The following is a 20,946-nucleotide window of genomic DNA, read 5'->3' as shown; positions in this document are numbered from 1 at the left end:
TTGCCTCTTCTGACCGCGGCCGAACCACCGCGGTCAGAATGCCCTGCGGGGCACCGCCGGCCTGTCGGCGGTGCTCCCGCCGACCCTGGCCCCGGCGGTCTTAGACCGCCGGGGTCAGAATGACCCCCTATATTCCTCTGCCATGGCAGAAGTGCAAGTTAATGGGACGGTATCTAACCTCATCCCTATCTGCAGAATCACCAGGCAGAGCTGCCTCTATCACACTTACTATTTGCTTCAGTGACTAAGCTGCTGGCTCAGCTCATCAGGTGTGACACACACATACTAGGAAGGCAGAGGGACGGGAAGAGGACTGAATCCTTCTATATGTTAACAACGTCCTTCTTTACTGGAGGAACCCTCAGAACACTGGCCCACATGTGATGCATATTCTGTCACTGCATGGGGAGGTCTCATGACTCCATACTAATTAGACAAGTCTCTTCTGATTCACCTTACTTGAGGGTCAGGGACGTTAAACTAGCAAACAACAATCCCTATCAAGCGACTCAGCTTCCTTTACCTTCATATACATGTTTGCTGGAACCTGCTCTGACCTGGTCCTCAATCTCCCCACTCCCATGACCAAACTGAAACCTGAAAACCTCAAATCATGGGCAAAACTGCCACCTCAGTCCTAGGCAGAGAGGCCTTAGCCAACATGATCAATTTACCCAGGTTCCTGAATGTCTTTCAAAACTACCCACTGCACATCCCTGTGTCTTGGTTCCACGATCACACAGCCACAGTCCTAACCTTCCTGTGGACTGGTCACCCTCCCTCCCTGGACAGCCTGGGATAAATGCTGCCAGTCAACATTCAATGAGGGGTTGGGCATGGCAGACCTCCGTCTCTATTATTGGGCCTCCCAACTACAGGTGATTAATGACTGGTTAAACGGGGGATGGGGTGACTTGGTTTATAAGCTGGAACTCTCCCTGCTTGATCTAGACAATATCCTTCACTTGTTTAATGGGGGCATCTTTCCCGCCTTATTCCTGAACCCACTAGGGAAGAGATCTCCGCTTTGCACGCTGTGCAAAAAAAGCTTGGCTGCAAGAACCTAATCACCCATCAGACTCTACTCTGGAAGGGAAGACGGCTCAGCATGGTCTCTCACCTAGAGAGTTTCAGTAGATAGGAAAAGATTAGTATTACCAACCTGGCAGACATGAGGTGCAGAACATTGATGCAATCCATCCAGGAGTTGCAACCACAGTTCTCACTCTCTTTACGTGGTTCCACAAACAACTGAGGTATGCACTCCTCACCCATCACAAAGACCTCCCCGCCCCACCTGAGTATAACTGGCTAAAAGTCAAACTGCTCCCAGGTGCCTTGGGCTAGGGAGGTATTTCACAGGTATAAGAAACACTAATAATTAACTGCCATGACACATGTGCACCACTGAAACAAAAATGTAAGACTTGAGTGGGCTCCCTGGAACACCACACACCCTCAAAAGCTCTCGGACTGGCTTGCAGCAATGGACTGGTGCCATGCTGGAAAAACCCATCTACCTAGCCAGAGTCTGCCCATGCATGGATACCACGATAGGGGGACGGTGGTGGACCTACTCAGGGCTTTGCAACAACTTTCAAAATGGTTGATGAGAGAGCTTTTATATTCTCTACCCAGCAGAGGGGATGATGTAAAGCGATCTGGGCGGGACATGGCTGTTGTTGTTGGTGTATTAGCATTATCAAAACAATAAAATTTGACTATAGGAAATAAACAGGCACATTGTTTAGTGATCCTCTCACATACAGCCAGAAAAAGAACAAAAGCACATGGGCAACATGGCAAGCTGGGAGAGAAAAAAAAGCTGGCTTCTGGCAGAACTTTTCTAATTCCTGTGGTGATGTTTTTCAGTGAAACGGAGGCACAGTACACTGAGTTAAAGTTGTCAAGGGCCTGCTTTTGGTTTCCTTTGTTATGAGACCGTATTTGTGACTTTTAGACTGTCAGTAAATGTAACATATTATAGGGTGAAGATTCAGCAGGTGATTTCTCTGCAGTATTGTAGGAAGTTGGCTCTGTATGTACTATTTCAAAGTAAGAAATAGCATGCACAGAGTCCAAGGGTTCCCCTTAGAGGTAAGATAGTGGCAAAAAGAGATAATTCGAATGCTCTATTTTGTGGTATTGTGGTCGAGCAGTAGGCTTATCAGAGGGTAGTGTTAAGCATTTGTTGTACACACACAGGCAATAAATGAGGAACACAAACTTAAAGACAATTCCAGGCCAATAGGTTTTTATATAGAAAAATATATTTTCTTAGTTTATTTTAAGAACCACAGGTTCAAGATTTACAAACAATACTTTAAATGAAAGGTATTTCACTCAGGTATCTTAGGAACTTTAAATCAACACAATATCATGTACAGGTTTGACACAAATGGCAATAAGCTATTTCAAAACTAGACACTGCAATTTTCAACAGTTCCTGGGGGAGGTAAGTATTGGTTAGTTTTGCAGGTAAGTAAACCACCTACAGGGTTCAAAGTTGGGTCCAAGGTAGCCCACCGTTGGGGGTTAAGGGCAACCCCAAAGTTACCACACCAGCAGCTCAGGGCCGGTCAGGTGCAGAGGTCAAAGTGGTGCCCAAAACGCATAGGCTTCAATGGAGAAGGGGGTGCCCCGGTTCCAGTCTGCCAGCAGGTAAGTACCTATGACTTCGGAGGGCAGACCAGGGGGGTTTTGTAGGGCACCAGGTGAGACACAAGTCAGCACAAAAAGTACACCCTCAGCGGCACAGGGGCGGCCGGGTGTAGAGTGCAAACAGGCGTCGGGTTTGCAATTGGTTTCAATGGGAGGCCCAGGGGTCTCTTCAGCGAAGCAGGCAGGCAAGGGGGGGGCTCCTCGGGGTAGCCACCACCTGGGCAAGGGAGAGGGCCACCTGGGGGTCACTCTGCACTGGAGTTCGGATCCTTCAGGTCCTGGGGGCTGCGGGTGCAGTGTCTTTACCAGGCGTCGGGTTCTTTGAAGCAGGCAGTCGCGGTCAGGGGTAGCCTCTGGATTCCCTCTGCAGGCGTCACTGTGGGGGTTCAGGGGGGTCAACTCTCGCTACTCACAGGGTCGCAGTCGCCGGGGAGTCCTCCCTGTAGTGTTGTTTCTCCACAGGTCGAGCCGGGGGCGTCGGGTGCAGTGTGGAAAGTCTCACGCTTCCGGCGGGAAACGTGCAGTCCTTTAAAAGTTGTTTCTTTGTTGCAAAGTTGTAGTTTCTTTGGAACAGGGCTGCTGTCCTCTGGAGTTCTTGGTCCTTTTAGATGCAGGGTAGTCCTCTGAGGCTTCAGAGGTCGCTGGACTCTGGGGGACGCGTCGCTGTTGCAGTTTTTCTTGAAGTGGGGGGACAGGCTGGTAGGGCTGGGGCCAAAGCAGTTGGTGTCTCCGTCTTCTCTGCAGGGCTTCAGGTCAGCAGTCCTTCTTCGTCTTAGGTTGCAGGAATCAATCTTCCTAGGTTCTGGGGGCCCCTAAATACTCAATTTAGGGGTGTGTTTAGGTCTGGGTTGTTAGTAGCCAATGGCTACTAGCCCTGAGGGTGGCTACACCCTCTTTGTGCCTCCTCCCTGAGGGGAGGGGGTCACATCCCTAATCCTATTGGGGGAATCCTCCATCTGCAAGATGGAAGATTTCTAAAAGTCAGAGTCACCTCAGCTCAGGACACCTTCCGGGTTGTCCTGACTGGCCAGTGACTCCTCTTTGTTTTTCTCATTATCTCCTCGGGCCTTGCCGCCAAAAGTGGGGCCGTGGCCGGAGGGGGCGGGCATCTCCACTAGCTGGGATGCCCTGTGGCGCTGTAACAAAGGGGGTGAGCCTTTGAGGCTCACCGCCAGGTGTTACAGTTCCTGCAGGGGGAGGTGAGAAGCACCTCCACCCAGTACAGGCTTTGTTCCTGGCCACAGAGTGACAAAGGCACTCTCCCCAAGTGGCCAGCAACATGTCTGGTGTGTGGCAGGCTGGTAAAACTAGTCAGCCCACACTGGAAGTCGGGTATGTTTTCAGGGGGCATCTCTAAGATGCCCTCTGGGTGTATTTCACAATAAAATGTACACTGGCATCAGTGTGCATTTATTGTGCTGAGAAGTTTGATACCAAACTTCCCAGTTTTCAGTGTAGCCATTATGGTGCTGTGGAGTTCGTGTTTGACAGACTCCCAGACCATATACTCTTATGGCTACCCTGCACTTACAATGTCTAAGGTTTTGCTTAGACACCGTAGGGGCATAGTGCTCATGCACCTATGCCCTCACCTGTGGTATAGTGCACCCTGCCTTAGGGCTGTAAGGCCTGCTAGAGGGGTGACATCTATGCCATAGGCAGTGTGAGGTTGGCATGGGACCCTGAGGGGAGTGCCATGTCGACAGTCATTTTCTCCCCACCAGCACACACAAGCTGGCAAGCAGTGTGTCTCTGCTGAGTGAGGGGTCTCTAGGGTGGCATAAGACATGCTGCAGCCCTTAGAGACCTTCCCTGGCATCAGGGCCTTTGGTACCGGGGTACCAGTTACAAGGGACTTACCTGGATGCCAGGGTGTGCCAATTGTGGAGACAAAGGTACAGTTTTAGGGAAAGAACACTGGTGCTTGCACACTTTCAAATCATACCTTGGCATCAGCAAAGGCAAAAAGTCAGGGGGTAACCATGCCAAGGAGGCATTTCCTTACAAATATCTATTTATAAATGTATTGAAAAGATATTTGGGGATCCCCCTAGACTATTGCAATGTATGTAGCTATTAATGAAGATTCTGGGAAGCAGAAACAAATATCAAGTGCAAAGGATGAACAGAGCCATGAGCCGATGATTTATATTATATGGATGAACAATGTGAAAACAGGGACAGAGTGCCAGATGAATGGAGTGACATGGAAAGAAGGCCATGTCAAAACAGAGAAAGATGGGAAAGAATAAAGTGGAAGTTAATTAATGGCAGAAGAGGAGGTAATACATAACACTGGGAGAGAGAATACAAATGTACTTTGAATTTAGGCCATGTGCCCTTAGAAGTCTATGTGAATGCTGCAGAGCTTTACCTGTTGAATAAACAGAAGAGTGTGCCCAGAGTGTACAAGAGACATTAAATTCCCTCGTGGCAGCCTACACACCCACAGTCCTGCAAACCATGGATTAATAGACAAAGGGGATTATCATGAGGGAATCCAAGCGGTATTCAACAGAGCAACTCAACTCTGCCTAACAGGTACATATGGAAATCAGAATTAATTTTCTTGCTTCATAAATAATTCATTAAAAATAAATCAACTATTGATTCAGGAAAGAAGAAAAACGGTTCTTTTACATTTAAACAAAAAAACGAATATCTCCTGCAAGCGAAATAAAAAAAACATGAGAAACGAGCACATTTGTAGTTCCATCCGAAACAATACTCACCCTCTATACGCTTATAATTATATTTGAGAATATCTATGCAAGGTAATGTACATGGGTCAAAATAAGCTCACCAACATCAGCCATGAAGGTCTGGACGGTGGATAAATCACTGTGGCAAGTGGCTTAACCAATGAAAGGTTGCTTCTAACACCAGCTTTCAACGTCTCTGTGCAAACACAAGTATTCTTTGATCGGACTAAAAAAATACCCCTAAATCCAAGACTGTTAAACTATGGTGGTGTTGCCATTGAAGCAGTGTAAGGAAAAATAATTTCCCCTTTAACTCTGCCACAGTAATTTGACTTTCAAGACAATGCTGGGGTGGCAACTGCTTATTTTTCCCATCTTTACTGTATTCTGAGTAGATGACTTGTGCCCCTGCCCTGCTTGCCTTCAGGGAAGTCGTTTTCTATTATTATTTTATTTCTCTTCCAGCACTGTATGGGTTCTGCATGTGTTTTGTTGCTTTCTCCCTCATGTGCTGCTTCTTCACCTAAATTCTCCCCAGGTCCCCAAACCATTTCCACTGTTTCGGGGGCGTGGCTACGCAGGCAAGATGTCGGACGTATTGTCCGAGAGCTCCGGCGGGGCCTACAATTATCCGATCTTAAGGACCCCTGCCCCGGAGCTGCCGGCGCAGCAACCGTGTGCCGAAGCGGTGGGAAGACGGTTGCAGAGCATGCCAGGGGCTCAGCTGCCCTGGAGAGAGCGTTAAACCAGAGGAGCGCGCCGCCGTCGCCGCGCCCGGAGTCCTCGTGAGTGAGCCGGGGACTCGGGTAGCCGCGAGGCGCGGCAAGCCGCGGGCTGCGGCCGTGAGGCGCCACAGAGGGTGCCGGTATCTGCTTCGTGGGAACCCCTTGGTGCCAGCAAAAGGGGGCCTGAGTCGCCTGAAGACAGCAACGCCGGGGGCGAACGCAGGAGCGAGGAGCAGAGGACCGCGAGGGAGAGCGGCACTGCCTCCCTCACCTCAAGACAAAGAAAACGAGGTGAGCCAGTGAAGGGGGGCCAGCCCGAGCAGTTTTCGGCGTCGGCTGAGACATTGACGCTGGAGAGTGGTGTGGCTGGGCCCTGCATCGGCCGGAAGTGCAGGAAAGCGGGGGGGGGGGGGGGGGAGACCATGCCAAAAGGAGGCGAGCCGGATGGTGCCTCTGAGGAGATACCCAGGGAAATCAGGTGCGGAGGAGACCGCGCGAACGCGCCGGGGAGGCAGGGGGAGAGTCCGGTGTGAATCCTCCCTCCCAACAGATTGGAGTGGGGGTCCGGGGCCTGGCAGAAGGGAGTGGTACTGTGCCCCTCCCCCGGGAAACACAGAGGTAGCAGCGGAGGACTGGGGTGACCTGAGGGGCCTCCCTCGAACCCTGAAGAGCGGGAGGCGGCCCTGAAAGTGTGCTGGGAGCGTGGACTGTGCCCGTGGGCAGAGGATCTCTGTGGCGTTGTCCCCTCGGTGCTCTTGCATATTGCTTTTCGCCTTCAGCTCCCGGTCTACGGTAGGGAAGAGGAGGATATCGGCCAACAGGGGGCTGCGGCGAGTGGACCGCGCGAGAAGAAGAGGCCCCATAGAACTCTGAAGTACGGCACGGGCCCTGTTGGAAGCACGAGGTGGCTTGGGTGGACCTACGGGGTAGAGCCCCTACCTGAGGAGTACAGGACACCCGGTGGGGCACCATGGGGTCGATCGGGGACAGGTGGCAACCGCAATGAGGTGGGCAGTGACTGAGGGCTAGGGGATCGACACAGTCCACGGTAAAAGCACATGCCAGAACAGAAGCCCCAGGGGACGTTGGACTAGGGACAGCCTACAGCAGCAGAGAGCCGGGTCTCCGCTCTCCCAGCACCCATGAACACAAGACTCCGCCGCGGAGAGGAGAGAATGGACTGCCCAACAGCCAGTGAAAAGAAAAAAGAAGAAATGCAGCGCACGGTGCAGCCCTCAGTGCAGAACACATTGGACAACATTTTAGGAGCTATAGAGGACACAAAAACCACCCTCCAGCGTGACATAAATCAGGTCGCAGTAGAGGTTGGCCTCCTCAGAGCGGACCACCAAAAATTAACAGACAGGGTCAAGGACACGGAGACCACGTTAACAGACATATCTCAGAGACAAAAGGATGTGGAGGCCACCATGTTGCACCTCACAGAGAGAGTAACGCGGTTAGAGCAAAGGGCAGAAGATGCTGAGGGGAGAAACAGAAGGAACAACGTGCAAGTGGTGGGCCTACCGAAAGGAGCAGAGGGCACGAATATGGTTGAATATCTGGAGGAATGGATGCGTAAGACGGTAGCCTCGGGACGCCTAACACCGTTCTTTGCCCTAGAGAGGGCACACCGGGTCCCAGCGAGGCCCCCAGCACCGGGGAGACCGCCCAGAGTAGTAATAGCACGCCTACTACACTACAGAGATAGGGACATCCTGCTCCAGAGGGCCAGGGAGGCCAGCCCTTATAGGGTGGACAATGGAGAAGTGACCCTCTTCCCGGATTTCACTATCGAGGTGCAAATTAGAAGATCCTCCTTCCTGGCGGTGAAGAGGGCGCTGAGGGAGGAGGGAATACAGTACTCGCTCCTCTTCCCGGCCAGACTGAAGGTGATGACGGAGGGCAAGTCCACGTTTTTTCAAAATCCTGAAGAGGCCTGGGAGTGGTTGGAGGCCCGGGGGGACGGAGGAGACGGGATGGGGTGTCGGATGGGGTCCTTCCCCGCCCCTATGGGGGTGGGGGGTGGCGGCGCCGGACCCGCACCCGCACCCGTACGGAACCGTCACAATCCCAGAAAGACCTAGGCAAGAAGGAGGCCTTGACGGCTGCGGCAACGATGGGCAAGGAGCCCTCCTCAAAGAGAAGCGAAGACATTGAGTCAGATGACACTGCAGCATCATCCGTTGAGGACCCTAACGACACAGAGGGCCTCCCAAAAGTGACCCCGCAGACAGCAGATGAACTGGGGTGAACAAGGTGTCGGCGAGCTTCGGGCGGGGTGCACAACATGGGAGTTTGGCCCCAACGGACATAGAACCACCCCCGACCAGTTTCTCGTCCAGTCAGGAGGAATAGCGAGAACTAAGGGTAATAGTTGGTGCATGTGATTTGATTGCTTGGTTTTTATGGGCAGCCTACAGTTAGGGAGGCGCCCTGGGGAGGGGGAGTTGGGGTTATTTACGTTTAAAGTTAGATGGTGCCAGTGGAAATTAGGTTACACTCACGAGGGTGGTGGGAATACGCATAGCAGAGGGGAGGCCAGCGAGAGAAGGTGGGATCCGCATTTGCTACACAACATACCCAGATGGCTGACTATAAACTTTTAACATGGAACGTACGGGGTATGGGCTCGCCTGCGAAAAGACATAGAATACTATCTCACCTAAAGAGGAGGGGCATCCATGTAGCAATGCTCCAAGAAACACACTTGACTGCGAACGAGGATGATAAGCTTAGACGCAGATGGCGGGGCAGGTATTCACCACTAGGTACTCGGCATATGCAAGAGGTGCACTAATATGGATCGGTGCGGGCGTGCCCTTTGAAGCGATATCCATAGACATAGACCAAGAAGGTAGATTCGTAGTGGTGGAGGGGAGGCTCCATGGGGTCCCAATAATCATAGGAAGCGTATATGCCCCCAACCAAGATCAGGCCCCCTTCCTGCAACGCCTTTTGAGTCATATCACCCTCCAGCAACATGGGGAACTATTACTAGGAGGAGACTTTAATAGTGCCTTGGACGTAGACCTGGACAGTTCCTCACCCCCACTACAAGGAGCACTGACGCATAAAACTGCCAAGAAAGCGAGAGTGTGGGTGGAGGCTTGGGGAATGGTAGTCATATGGCGCGAACAACATTCGCACGATAAGGACTACTCGTTCTACTCTGCCCTGCATCAAATACACACTAGAATTGATAGGGTGGTGTGCACGCCTGGGGTGGCGAGAAGTATAACTCACTCGGAATACCTAGGGCACACCATTTCGGATCATAATCCGCTATTAGTAAAATGGAGGGTGACAGTGGACAGACCCCCTACACCGCTCTGGAGAATGTCCCCGACAGCATTGGAAGACCAGGCATTTAGAGAGGCACTCCGATCTAACCTAACTGACCAAATTAACATAAATAAGGGGTCGACCTCCTCCAGAGGTGTGGAATGGGAGGCACTGAAAGTAGCGACAAGGGGCTTTAGCATAAGCCAGACGATTGGCATAAAGCGGACTTTAGATCGAGAACTAATTAAGATAGAGAAGACGATACATGAATGGGAAAAAAAGGAGCAAAGAAGTGCACATGAACAGGAGGAATACGAGCAGGCGATGAAGTCCCACTCACAGGTGGAAGAACAACTTCGCTGCCATTGCTTTAGGAGACACCTAGCCTCAGTACAATCGGAAGAAGGGAGATCGGGAAAGATGCTAGCCTGGCTGGTAAGGCTGGGTGGTGAGGGAGCGCCCATAGTAAGCGTACGGGACATGAAAGGAGACCATAGGTTTAGCCCCGGCCCTATAAATGACACTTTTAAAGAGTACTACACATTTCTGTATAGGGAACCAGGAGAACTAGATAAGGATAGATTGAGGGAGTTCCTACGGCCACTTCCTCTGCCGACACTGACCAGTGAAGACTGTGAAGGGCTGGGGGGGCCCGGGGACCACGGAGGAGGTGCTGGAGGCGATTTCCCAGATGGCCCCAGGGAAGACACCGGGAACTGATGGGTTACCAATAGACTTCTATAAGAAATACTCTAAGTGTTTGGCCCCACAGCTGGTGGACACACTTAGGGAGGCGGTGGTGATACCTTTACCTAAGACCAAAACAAACGGAGCAACGGTTACTAACTTTAGGCCACTCTCAATGTTAAATAGCGACTTTAAAATCCTTAGCAAAATATTGGCTAACCGATTGCTTCCGTACATACCTACCCTAGTACACAAAGACCAAAATGGGTTTGTACCGAGCCGTAGCACGTCACTTAACCTTAGGCGTCTCTTTGCTATCCTACAAATGCGAGAAGCAGTGAAGCCCTCTAAAGGAGCCGTGCTAGCAATAGATTTTGAGAAAGCCTTTGATTCGATCCGCTGGGACTACCTGAGGACAGTAATGTTAAGACTGGGCATGGGAACTAAGTGGGTAGAATGGGTGGACCTACTCTACACAGCTCCACAGGCAAGAGTGAGGACGGGAAAAACCATCTCAAGTCCCTATCCCATTTATAGGGGAACTAGGCAGGGATGCCTTCTGTTGCCGCTGCTATTCGCCCTGGCCATCGAGCCCCTGGCTGCGCATATAAGGATGGAGGGCATGGGCAGGGGACTGAAATGGGGAGGATTCGAACATAACATCTCACTATACGTGGACGACATCCTAATATACCTCAGGGACGGGAACTCTGGGTTGACTTGGGCACTACAGGCACTGGATTGTTTCAGAGACTTCTCGGGCCCACACCTCAACAGAGGCAAAACATATGTTTTCCCGATAACAAAAGGTAGTGCCCAACCCTCTACATTCCCAGAGGCTAAGTACCAGGGGATCCAGGTGTTCCACGACCCACGGGACCTGCGTGACGGAAACCTAGGCAAAGCGCTTGGCTCTCTCAGAGCATCGGTGGGATTCTGGAGATCACTGAAGGTATCCACAATGGCTAGGATATCGTTGTCAAAAATGATTACGCTACCTCGCCTCCTTTATTATTTTGCTAACCTACCAGTGCGGATTCCGGCGTCGTGGGTTAAAGAGTTGAACACGCTGCTGAGGGATCTGGTATGGGATGGGGGCAGGTGCCGTACAGCCCTATCGATCCTATGTAGACCAACAAGAGAGGGGGGGCTGGGAGTCCCGAACTTCGAAGTATACTACCTAGCATGCCAACTTCAGTGGGCCGCCAGATGGTTCGCAGTGGGGGCTACTTGGACAGAAGCACAGTAGGGAGAGAGCCGGGAGGCGAGGAGATACAGGCAGCCATGATGAGCCGGAAAATTAAGCCACAAGAAATGAGCACGATGACGAAAGTGGTGTTGCACTGCTGGAAGAAGTAAATGGCTACTAGCCCTGAGGGTGGCTATACCCTCTTTGTGCCTCCTCCCTGAGGGGAGGGGGGCACATCCCTAATCCTATTGGGGGAATCCTCCATCTGCAAGATGGAGGATTTCTAAAAGTCAGAGTCACCTCAGCTCAGGACACCTTAGGGGTTGTCCTGACTGGCCAGTGACGACTTCTTGTTTTTCTCATTATCTCCTCCGGCCTTGCCGCCAAAAGTGGATCCGTGGCCGGAGGGGGCGGGCATCTCCACTAGCTGGAATGCCCTGTGGCGCTGTAACAAAGGGGGTGAGCCTTTGAGGCTCACCGCCAGGCGTTACAGCTCCTGCAGGGGGGGGTGAGAAGCACCTCCACCCAGTACAGGCTTTGTTACTAGTCACAGAGTGACAAAGGCACTCTCCCCATGTGGCCAGCAACATGTCTGGTGTTTGGCAGGATGGCAAAACTAGTCAGCCGACACTGGAAGTCGGGTATGTTTTCAGGGGGCATCTCTAAGATGCCCTCTGGGGTGTATTTCACCATAAAATGTACACTGGCATCAGTGTGCATTTATTGTGCTGAGAAGTTTGATACCAAACTTCCCAGTTTTCAGTGTAGCCATTATGGTGCTGTGGAGTTCGTGTATGACAGACTCCCAGACCATATACGCTTATGGCTACCCTGCACTTACAATGTCTAAGGTTTTGCTTAGACACTGTAGGGGCATAGTGCTCATGCACTCATGCCCTCACCTATGGTATCGTGCACCCTGCCTTACGGCTGTAAGGCCTGCTAGAGGGGTGACTTATCCATACCTGTAGGCAGTGTGAGGTTGGCATGGCACCCTGAGGGGAGTGCCATGTCGACTTAGTCATTTTATCCCCACCAGCACACACAAGCTGGCAAGCAATGTGTCTCTGCTGAGTGAGGGGTCTCTAGGGTGGCATAAGACATGCTGCAGCCCTTAGAGACCTTCCCTGGCATCAGGGCCTTTGGTACCAGGGGTACCAGTTACAAGGGACTTACCTGGATGCCAGGTGGTGCCAATTGTGGTGACAAAGGTACAGTTTTAGGGAAAGAACACTGGTGCTGGGGCCTGGTTAGCAGGCCTCAGCACACTTTCAAATCATAACATGGCATCAGCAAAGGCAAAAGGTCAGGGGGTAACCATGCCAACAAGGCATTTCCTTACACATTGGCTTTATGCACAGTTAAGCAGGTGCATTGGGGGTGAACCACAGTCCCAGACCTCACAGTTAATCCTGGGTATGGAGAACCTTTCATCTGACTTAAAGGGAAAGGAGGCCCACTTCGAAAAAACACATGGTCCGTGTATAGCCCTCCTCTGTCAGGAATTCAAAGAACTTACATGCCCCAGGTATATGGGGGTGCTTTGCCTCACACAATTGCACACTATAGGCCAACCAGCTACACTTATCACCTAATACTACACCAGAGACAGGGACGAGGGACCTCCAAGTAACGACTCCTTTTCTTTTCTGCATAATGGTATGTATGTATGTATATGGGTATTTAAGGAGCGCGTTCTGGCCTTGGCACCAAAGCGCTAGAGGGCATGAAAGAGAGAAGTCCGCAGCCAACCAAAGAGTTAGCGTGGAAACAACCAGGTCTTAACCCGCTTCCTGAAAGACAGGAAGTTATGTTCTTTCCTGACCTCCAAAGGAAGAGAGTTCCAGTGCCTAGCAGAAGCCACCGTAAAGGCTTTGTCTCCCCACCTTGCTCTGCGTGTTCGAAAAACGTAGATTACATGAGCATTTTTAGATCTAAGGGCACCCCCAGGGCATTACCACCTAAGTCTATCTGCAAGGTGGTCTACTCCCACGCCATGTACAGCCTTAAATGTTAAACAGAGAGTTTTAAAGATAATCTGCTTTCCGACCGGCAGCCAATGAAGATTTTTAAGACTGTGGCTGACCGAGGCCGAGCGTGGAAGATCCAGAATCAGCCGGGCTGCATAGTTCTGGATTAACTGAAGTTTATTCAAGGATAAAACGTCTAGATCCAGCAGCAGAGAGTTGCAGTAGTCCAATCTGGACATAACCAACACCAGAATGACCGTAACTCTTTCCTCCTGCTTCAGGTATGGTAAAATTTTCCTTAAGATTTTTAAGCTCCAATAGCTGGATTTAACTATGGCATTAACTTGAGGCCTGAAACTCAGAGAATTGTCGAAGATCACTCTCAGGTTTCTGGTGGCAACACTAGAGGCAGGGAGCTTACCACATTCAGCTGGCCACCAACGAGTGTTCCACACCTCCTTACTGAAACCAAACAAAACAATCTCTGTCTTGTCAGTATTCAGCTTGAGCCAATTCTGGCCCATCCAGTAGTTGATCTCGCGCATACAGTTGCCAAACCAATCGGCCACTTCCTCCAAGTTGTTCCTGGACACCGGGATGATAAGTTGAGTGTCATCAGCATAGGAGGTGGGGGTAAAGTCATATAACCGAATCAGTTTAGCCAGCAAGGCAACATAGAGATTGAACAGAGTAGGGCTGAGAGCAGAGCCCTGCGGGACCCCACAAGGCAGACAGAAGGCCGGTGCCTTGAAGTCTGCCCAACTCACCGTAATGGGTCTATTGCCTAAGAAGGACTCCAAGATCTTAAGAGCATAGTCTCTTATCCCCGCCTGATGAAGACGCGACACCAAAATCTGTGGGGAGATGGTGTCAAATGCCGCAGAGAGATCTAGGAGGACAAGAATAGCACCTTGACCCTCATCCACTAATCTACGGATGGAGTCAGAAGTCGTAAGAAGCGCTGATTCAGTGCTATGGGCCATCCGGAACCCATGTTGTGACTGATCCAGGCAACCAGCATGAGGAAGGAAGGTGGAAAGTTCATAATTAATATGTTTTTCAAAAATCTTTGCCAATGTGGGCAATCAAGAAATAGGACGCAGATTACTCAACTCAAAAGCAGCGTGGTCCGGCTTCTTTTTCAGGGGAATGACAGTAGCCTCCCTCCAAGAAGGGGGATAAACTCCTGAAGATAATACTTCCTGAAAAATAGTTCCCAGTGCCAGTACAACAAGTTCAGGAACCATCTGAAGGATACAAGGCGGGCATGGGTCGGATGGCGAGCCTGACTTATTCCCCATAAGCAATTCTTAAGACCTCTCTGGCAATAAAGGAGGAAAGCTCAAAAGCAATTAAATGTCCAGGTCAGGGACAGCAGAGGAGTCCGGCAGCGCGACCAGCTGGGGGAACTCCGAGTGAATTTGCAGAATATTCGTTTCAAAGAACGCCACAATTTGATTGCGGATATCCTGAGAGTTAACTGCGACAGTTGGAGGAGGAGGAGTGGTTAAGGATGGTTAATGGTGCAAGATGACTTCTTTTTTCAGATGCAAGTGGAAGGGGTGAATTGGGTAGGTATGATTTAAGGATAGTCATACAACAAAGCTCTGAAATGATTCCGTTGTTCCCCACCGAACAATGGTCGTAGGTTGATGTATGCGTATACTGAGCAATAATATAATAATACAACAGATTTAAACCATAAAATGGACATGCATTCAATTTGCAATCGTTGTAGGACTAACCCATGAGTCGCATTAGACTAGATAATAATGAATATTGAATTTTTGGAGAATAAAATGCTAGCAGAATTAATGAAGAGTATACCTGAGGGTCCTTGCATCCCTGGTGGGCCTGGAGGGCCTGGTGCTCCAGGGGGTCCTGGTGGCCCAATTGGTGTAGTACCTGGAATTCCAGGGATACCAGGAATTCCTGGGGGACCCTGAGGTCCTGGAGGGCCAGGAGGGCCGGGGGGACCAGGTGGCCCTGTTGGTCCAGTTGGGCCAGGAGGTCCGGTTTTTTTACCTGCAAAATATAAAGGTTTGGTGAAAATCTTGATATGGCAAAAAAAGACTGGGTTATTACATTTGATGACTTTGGGAAAAGATGATACACATTTTGATACAAACATCATTTTTATTAAGTATGTAAAGGTTGTGGAAAAGAATAACATAAACCAAAAGAGATTCACACTGCAAAACAATGCAATAAGATTAACGGATAATATGTCATCGATAAATATAAACAACAAGTTACTTACCTCTGGGAATACTTTTTCTGGTTGATTCCCTATCTAACCATAGATTTCTCACCTTTTGAATTTCCCCAGGTACATAAATGGATCTAGAACATTTTCAGGAAAGCATCTGCTTGCACATGCCAACAGATGGCACCATCTGAATCCAGGGCAGCCTCGTCCCACCTCTGGAAAACAGTTGCATATAAACGTCCCTTCTGCACCCTGACATCAGCCAGCAACAAAGCATTTGCCACTCTTGGACAAAGTGCATCAGTAGCAGATTGAAAACCATGACAATGTGCAGAAAATCAATTGTACATAACCAGAGTATGCAGTTTCTTCCAGACAAAGAAAGGGAGAAGAGTAGGAGGTAGAAGGTCTGACAGACACCACGGGACTGGAAGAGGATCCATTCCCTTAGGAAAATGCAAACTCCTGAGGCAGCAAAGCTGAGGTAGGTCATCCTGTGGTATTTTGATATCTCCATTTAAAAGACAGATGAGGCAATAGTTGTCGCAGTGGAGGGGGTCTCGCCCGGGTTTGGGTAGACCTGCGATTAATACCCGGTTCGAGATTGCTCCCAGTGAGCCATCTCAAACGGCCTTCCGGAAGGCCTATTACAGGGAGTCGATCCCATCTTTGCCAGTCCATTTATAAAATTCTGTAGGGAAACCGTCCTTACCCAGTGATTTATGATATGGGAGGTTGGAGATAACCTGTGCTATTTCGGTCTTATTGATTTCCCCATGGAGCAGGGATTGGCCCTCGGCTGAGAGGCAAGGAAGATGGGTTTTCTCCAAGAAGGCTTTCACCCTCGCAGGACTAGCAACCTCTTCTGGGGTATTCAGACATTAATAAAAGTCTGCAAACTCATTGACAATGTCCTGTGGTCGGATAAGGAGCTCCCCTGTTGAGGACATAACGGGAATGGCCTGAGCCACTTCTCTCTAGCAAAGCTGAGCTGCTAGGAGCCGACCAGCCTTTTCCCCCTGTTTGTAGTGTCGTCCTTGCAGGCGTTGTAGTGCATATTCAGCCTAGGATGTGTAGAGTTCATTGAGGTCCATACGGGCCTGTTCTAAACGGTGACGGGCCCGCACAAAGGGTTGGCTGTGTACTGTTGGGTAAGGTGTATGATATTGTGCTCTAGTTCTGCCTGGTGCACTACCCGTTGCTTGTTGCCTTGTACAGCATCACTCATTATTTGCCCGCATATGGTCGCCTTTGCCGCTGCCCACAAGACCCTTTAGGAGGAGACTGTACTTTTATTGTCCTGCATGAGACATGAGTCTTCAGTTGTGTTTTGCCCTGGTGAGTGTTGTATTGATTTACTGCAAAGCGCCAGGGCTTTTGGGCAGTGGAGATTAGACCTGCATTGACTAACAATAGGACCGGGGAGTGATCTGATATACCACACTCTAACATACTAGAGTCCCGGATCTGGGCCACTGAATTATGTGTCACAAGGAAGTACTCCAAGCGGGACTGAGTTCCATGTGCTGACGACAAGAATGTATGTTCCTTATTGGACGGGTGTATTAGCTTCCAGTGGTCCACTAGTCCATGGTCTGAGGACACCTTTGTGAGAATGGCTCTGTCTTGGTTGTTGCACGTATCTATGGGTCCGGTCCTATCTAATACTGTGCCTCGGGCCAAGTTCCAATCACCCCCAGAATAAGCACTTGGGGCCTGTGGTGCGTATATGGATCCGACACATAGTGAGGAATTGCCTATTTTCAGTTTTGCAAACACATATCTCCACTCTGGATCCGACCACTTTTTAGTTAGCGTAACAGGTAGTGTGTTGCAGATCAGAATCGCCACTCCACATTTCCTTGATGTCCCACTTCCCTGCGGCTTTGCGTAGGACAGCAACTAAATATTATCTTCCTCACCCAGTCCTGGCACAAATTACTGGATTCCTTCACATAAAGATGTGTCTCCTGAAGGAGAGCCACATCCGCCCTTTTTGACTGTAGGTAAGACTGTACCTTCTTTCGTTTCGCATAGTGGTTTAAGCCATTAGCATTCCAGGACCGGAGTCCTGGAATGCACGCGGGGAATGGGGTACGGCCAGTCATGATCACGGCGGGTGTGTGTGGTAGACTGGAGGGAGAGAGGGTGTTGACGAGGGAAGGCAATGGTAGGAGTGTCAGATGGGGTGGAGGGCGTGCAGCAGTAAGGGAGGGGATATACGGGGAGGGTAATATGTCTAGCTTCCGTGGCTAGAGGGCAATATCACACCCAGGCCTCGAGCGGTCAGGGGGAGGGGGAACATCGGGTGCCCACTAGGGGTGATTGTAGAAAGGTAGGGTGGAATAGGGTAGGTAGAATAGGAAGTAAGAGAGAATAGGGAGAGGGGGGAAATAGAGAGGGTGGCTGTACGGAGGATAAGAAAAGGAAGAGAAAGGGTAGATGAGAAAGGGAGTCAGGAGGAAGACGGAAGGTGAAGTAGGCGACCAGGGAGGAACGCGGGTCTACCCACTTTGGACAGGAGCAAAGCCCTGTGGGTTCGGATCTGTGGACTGTGGGTCCAAATCTGTGTAGCTGGAGCACTTGGGGGGCCCCGGCCGGAGGCAGGGCACCTGAGGTAAGTCGCTATCATAAGAGGAATGGTGGTAATCGCCATGTGACTAACTGGAGGGGCGGGGGAGGGCTGCAGAGACTCGTCAGGTGGGGGGGCAGAGCGCATTTGACTCTGACTACTACTACTCACCGCTCTCCGTGGGCGTAGTGGGGGGAAGAAGAACGGCGACACCAGGGCAGATAAGAGCATCCAATAATACCTAGTACATGAGATGAGGAATGGGGAATAATCTTGCACGTATAGTCCCAACAGGCAATTTCAATGAGGTTGAGCAGCCGGGGTAACAATAACAGTGGCCCCTTACCTCTAGCAACCAATAAAACACAGTAACAGCATATAACACATAGAACAGTAAACATAGGTCATGAGGCATAGCAGATACGGGACCGACATTTGTTCGTATTGAGGCATCTTATCCAGTAACTAAGCACTGCCATTTACATTCCCCTTGTTGCGTTTTACATTCTACAGAAGACAGTATACTGTGTCCCGTCATAATATGGACGTAGAGATGGAGCGCCTAGCGGGCAGCAGGTAAGGAAGAAAGGAAAAAGGATGGAGAAAGAGAGAGGAGAAGGGAGAACAGAGAGTGCTGCAGCCAGAGGAGGTAGGAGCTGCATGATGGCCATCCAGTTGCAAGTCAAATCAATACTACGCAACACAATGCAATTCAGCCCTCTAGTGTGCTACATCTATAATCTGAGTACATCATTACTCTGCCATATCACACAATATCATGTTGTAGGGTACTCATCTGTTTGCCGTCGCCGGGCCATAGTCATCACGATCCTATTGCACCTCGTTGGTCTTTAATTTCCCATACGGCTGACACAGTTTCAGGTGGTGACATTTAGAGGTTTCAAAGGGGGGCAAGACTTGCCCCTCTTTGATGTCTGGGTATGGTGTGCCACTGCCTGTAGCACATGGTGTCTATCGCTGTGGGCTCTCCCTGGCCTCCCTGAGTCCCTGCCCCTAGGATGAGAGTTATTGTCCTTGTGGTTTCGGTCTCCTGGTGTAGTAAGGAAGGGCGATATATCCTGCAAGTCCATGGTCTGTTCCGAGCATAGGTCCGACGGGGTCGTGTCCATTTCCTCAACCAAGAGGTCGTCCAGGTAATGACGTAGGTCCTCCTGATCACAGAAATCATGTGACTTGCCATCTTTAGTAATACACATGTGCGCTGGGTCGAACAAGCCATATTTAACCTCTAGTTGGCAGAGTCGGGGTGCCAAGAATGCCTTGCAGCAGTCGTTGGTCTCCTTTGAGAAGTCCGCAGTGATTCGGATCTTGTAACCCTCAGTCCTGTATGGGCTGTGAGAGCGGGCCACTAGGAGGAGTTGGCGGGCCTGTCTGTGTCGCAGGAGACAGGCGATGATTGGACGGGGTCGGGATGTGTCATCCTGTCTCTTTGGGCCTAGGCGGTGTGCTCTCTGGAATTCCAGCAGGGGTCGAAGGTTAAGCCTGTGAGTGTGGGAAGGTATTAAGCAAAAAGGCTTCAATATCTGCTGCTTCTGCTTGTTCCGGAATTCCCAAAAAAAACTGACATTGCCCCTGGGACTTCTGTCTTCCAAATCTATGAGCTTACTGCGTAGGCATAGGATTTCTTGTTCTCAATCAGGCACTGTATTTAGGTGGTCCTCTGCTGCCATGACGTGTTGTTCCAGCCCTAGAACTCAGGTTTGAAAACCTGCTTTGTCCACTGTTATGGATCCCTTCCAGTCCATGACCTACAGCTGAGATTTCTTGAAGTATATGTTCCATAGTAGTGTCCTGCTTTGCACCATCAATGGTGTTGGGTGAGTGCAGGTTGTGCTGCCTTGTTAGCAGCCAGTAAGCATGACTGCTGTAGGGCTAAAGAGAAGAGAAGTTGTCTCTCTGGCTTCCTAGTAGGTTTACCAGCAGATTTGCCATAGGGTATCTCTAGGCCAGATTCCCGGCTTGGAGGCTGTGTGTCTTATGCCTGGGGGTGGTGCTCCTGGGTTATGGTAAGTACGGCAGCAGGGTGAGGGGGGGAGGAGAGATTAGCTCCCTCAGCTTCCTTGGCTGTAGAGTCATTCCCAGTGTGTGCACTGACGGAGTTCACAGTCTGGTTCTATACTACAGACTACTGTCCATACGGGGGACAAGAACTGCAATGTTGGTGGAAGGGGACAATGGTTTAACTGCTATTTCATGACCTGGGGCCGCTCTGGCCACCTCCATTGTAGCTTAGAGCTGTCAGGAGCGCTGGGATGAGAAGGTAGTGCTGTCGGTCTCGAATCTCCGGATCTAACAGGATCCCCTCCTAAGTGCTCTGTCGCTTCTGGTGCTGTGTTTTTCTTTCCTGCCAGGAGGTCCCTTTGTCCACTTTTAATGATGTCTAGGTTGGTAGATGTGAAAACGGGGGAGGGGTGTCCTCCTCCTGGGGGTATTCCCTCTCTCGTTCTGCGGTCCACCACCAGTAACCTGGGCTCAGGCCCTCATTGTTGGAGGCAATAATTGAGTTGAATGGCGAGTTCTCCACTGGGCTGCCTGTTGGTCAGGATCCGCTTTGAGCTGTCAGACAGCACAGGGCCCGTAGTGGGGCTGGCTGGAGAAAGATACAGAAGGGTGTATTCTCAGTGGCTAAGTCTGGGGGCACTTTAGTCCCCTCCTCATTGTAGGGACGTGCGCTTGGGGCATAGGTGGCGTGACAGATGCTGTAACAAGCATGCGCAGCTTAAGGTTCAGGGCTTAGATTGTAGAGTACTCCCCCTCTCTGGTTCGTGGTACCTCCAGCAGTTCGGGTCCAGGCCCCCCGTTGGGATCAGTGGCAAGGCAGGCGGAGGTCCTTCTGTAGGTTCACTGGTTGGTCTGGTTACACAGGGGCCCCACAAGGTGTGTGTAGCAGGAATCCCCTGAAGGAGCAGACAAGAGGAGGTTTTC

At 50.6% G+C, this 20,946-nt stretch overlaps 1 protein-coding gene and 1 long non-coding RNA gene across 7 annotated transcripts in view; one reads left to right on the top strand and one right to left on the bottom strand.

The window, feature by feature from the left end:
• Positions 1 to 20,946, bottom strand: part of EDA (ectodysplasin A) — a 1,298,941-nt gene that overhangs the window by 388,651 nt on the left and 889,344 nt on the right. For all 6 annotated transcript variants that reach the window (XR_011199055.1, XM_069209933.1, XM_069209941.1 and 3 more), the window contains exon 4: positions 15,047 to 15,244. Coding sequence is in view for 5 of the 6 variants with exons in the window: in XM_069209933.1 (XP_069066034.1) it covers positions 15,047 to 15,244 (198 nt within the window). In the remaining variant the exon portion in view is untranslated. The remainder of the gene's footprint in view (positions 1 to 15,046; positions 15,245 to 20,946) is intronic.
• Positions 5,796 to 20,946, top strand: part of LOC138261222 (uncharacterized) — a 50,377-nt gene continuing 35,226 nt past the window's right edge. Inside the window, exons 1-2 of the long non-coding RNA XR_011199057.1 lie at positions 5,796 to 6,379; positions 15,549 to 15,912. This is a non-coding gene — a long non-coding RNA (uncharacterized lncRNA). The remainder of the gene's footprint in view (positions 6,380 to 15,548; positions 15,913 to 20,946) is intronic.

This window comes from Pleurodeles waltl, chromosome 2_1 (assembly GCF_031143425.1).
Source record: "Pleurodeles waltl isolate 20211129_DDA chromosome 2_1, aPleWal1.hap1.20221129, whole genome shotgun sequence".
In the NCBI taxonomy this organism is placed as follows: domain Eukaryota; kingdom Metazoa; phylum Chordata; class Amphibia; order Caudata; family Salamandridae; genus Pleurodeles; species Pleurodeles waltl.
The sequence above is the reverse complement of the archived record's forward strand: the minus strand, read 5'-3'. Positions and strand labels throughout refer to the sequence as shown.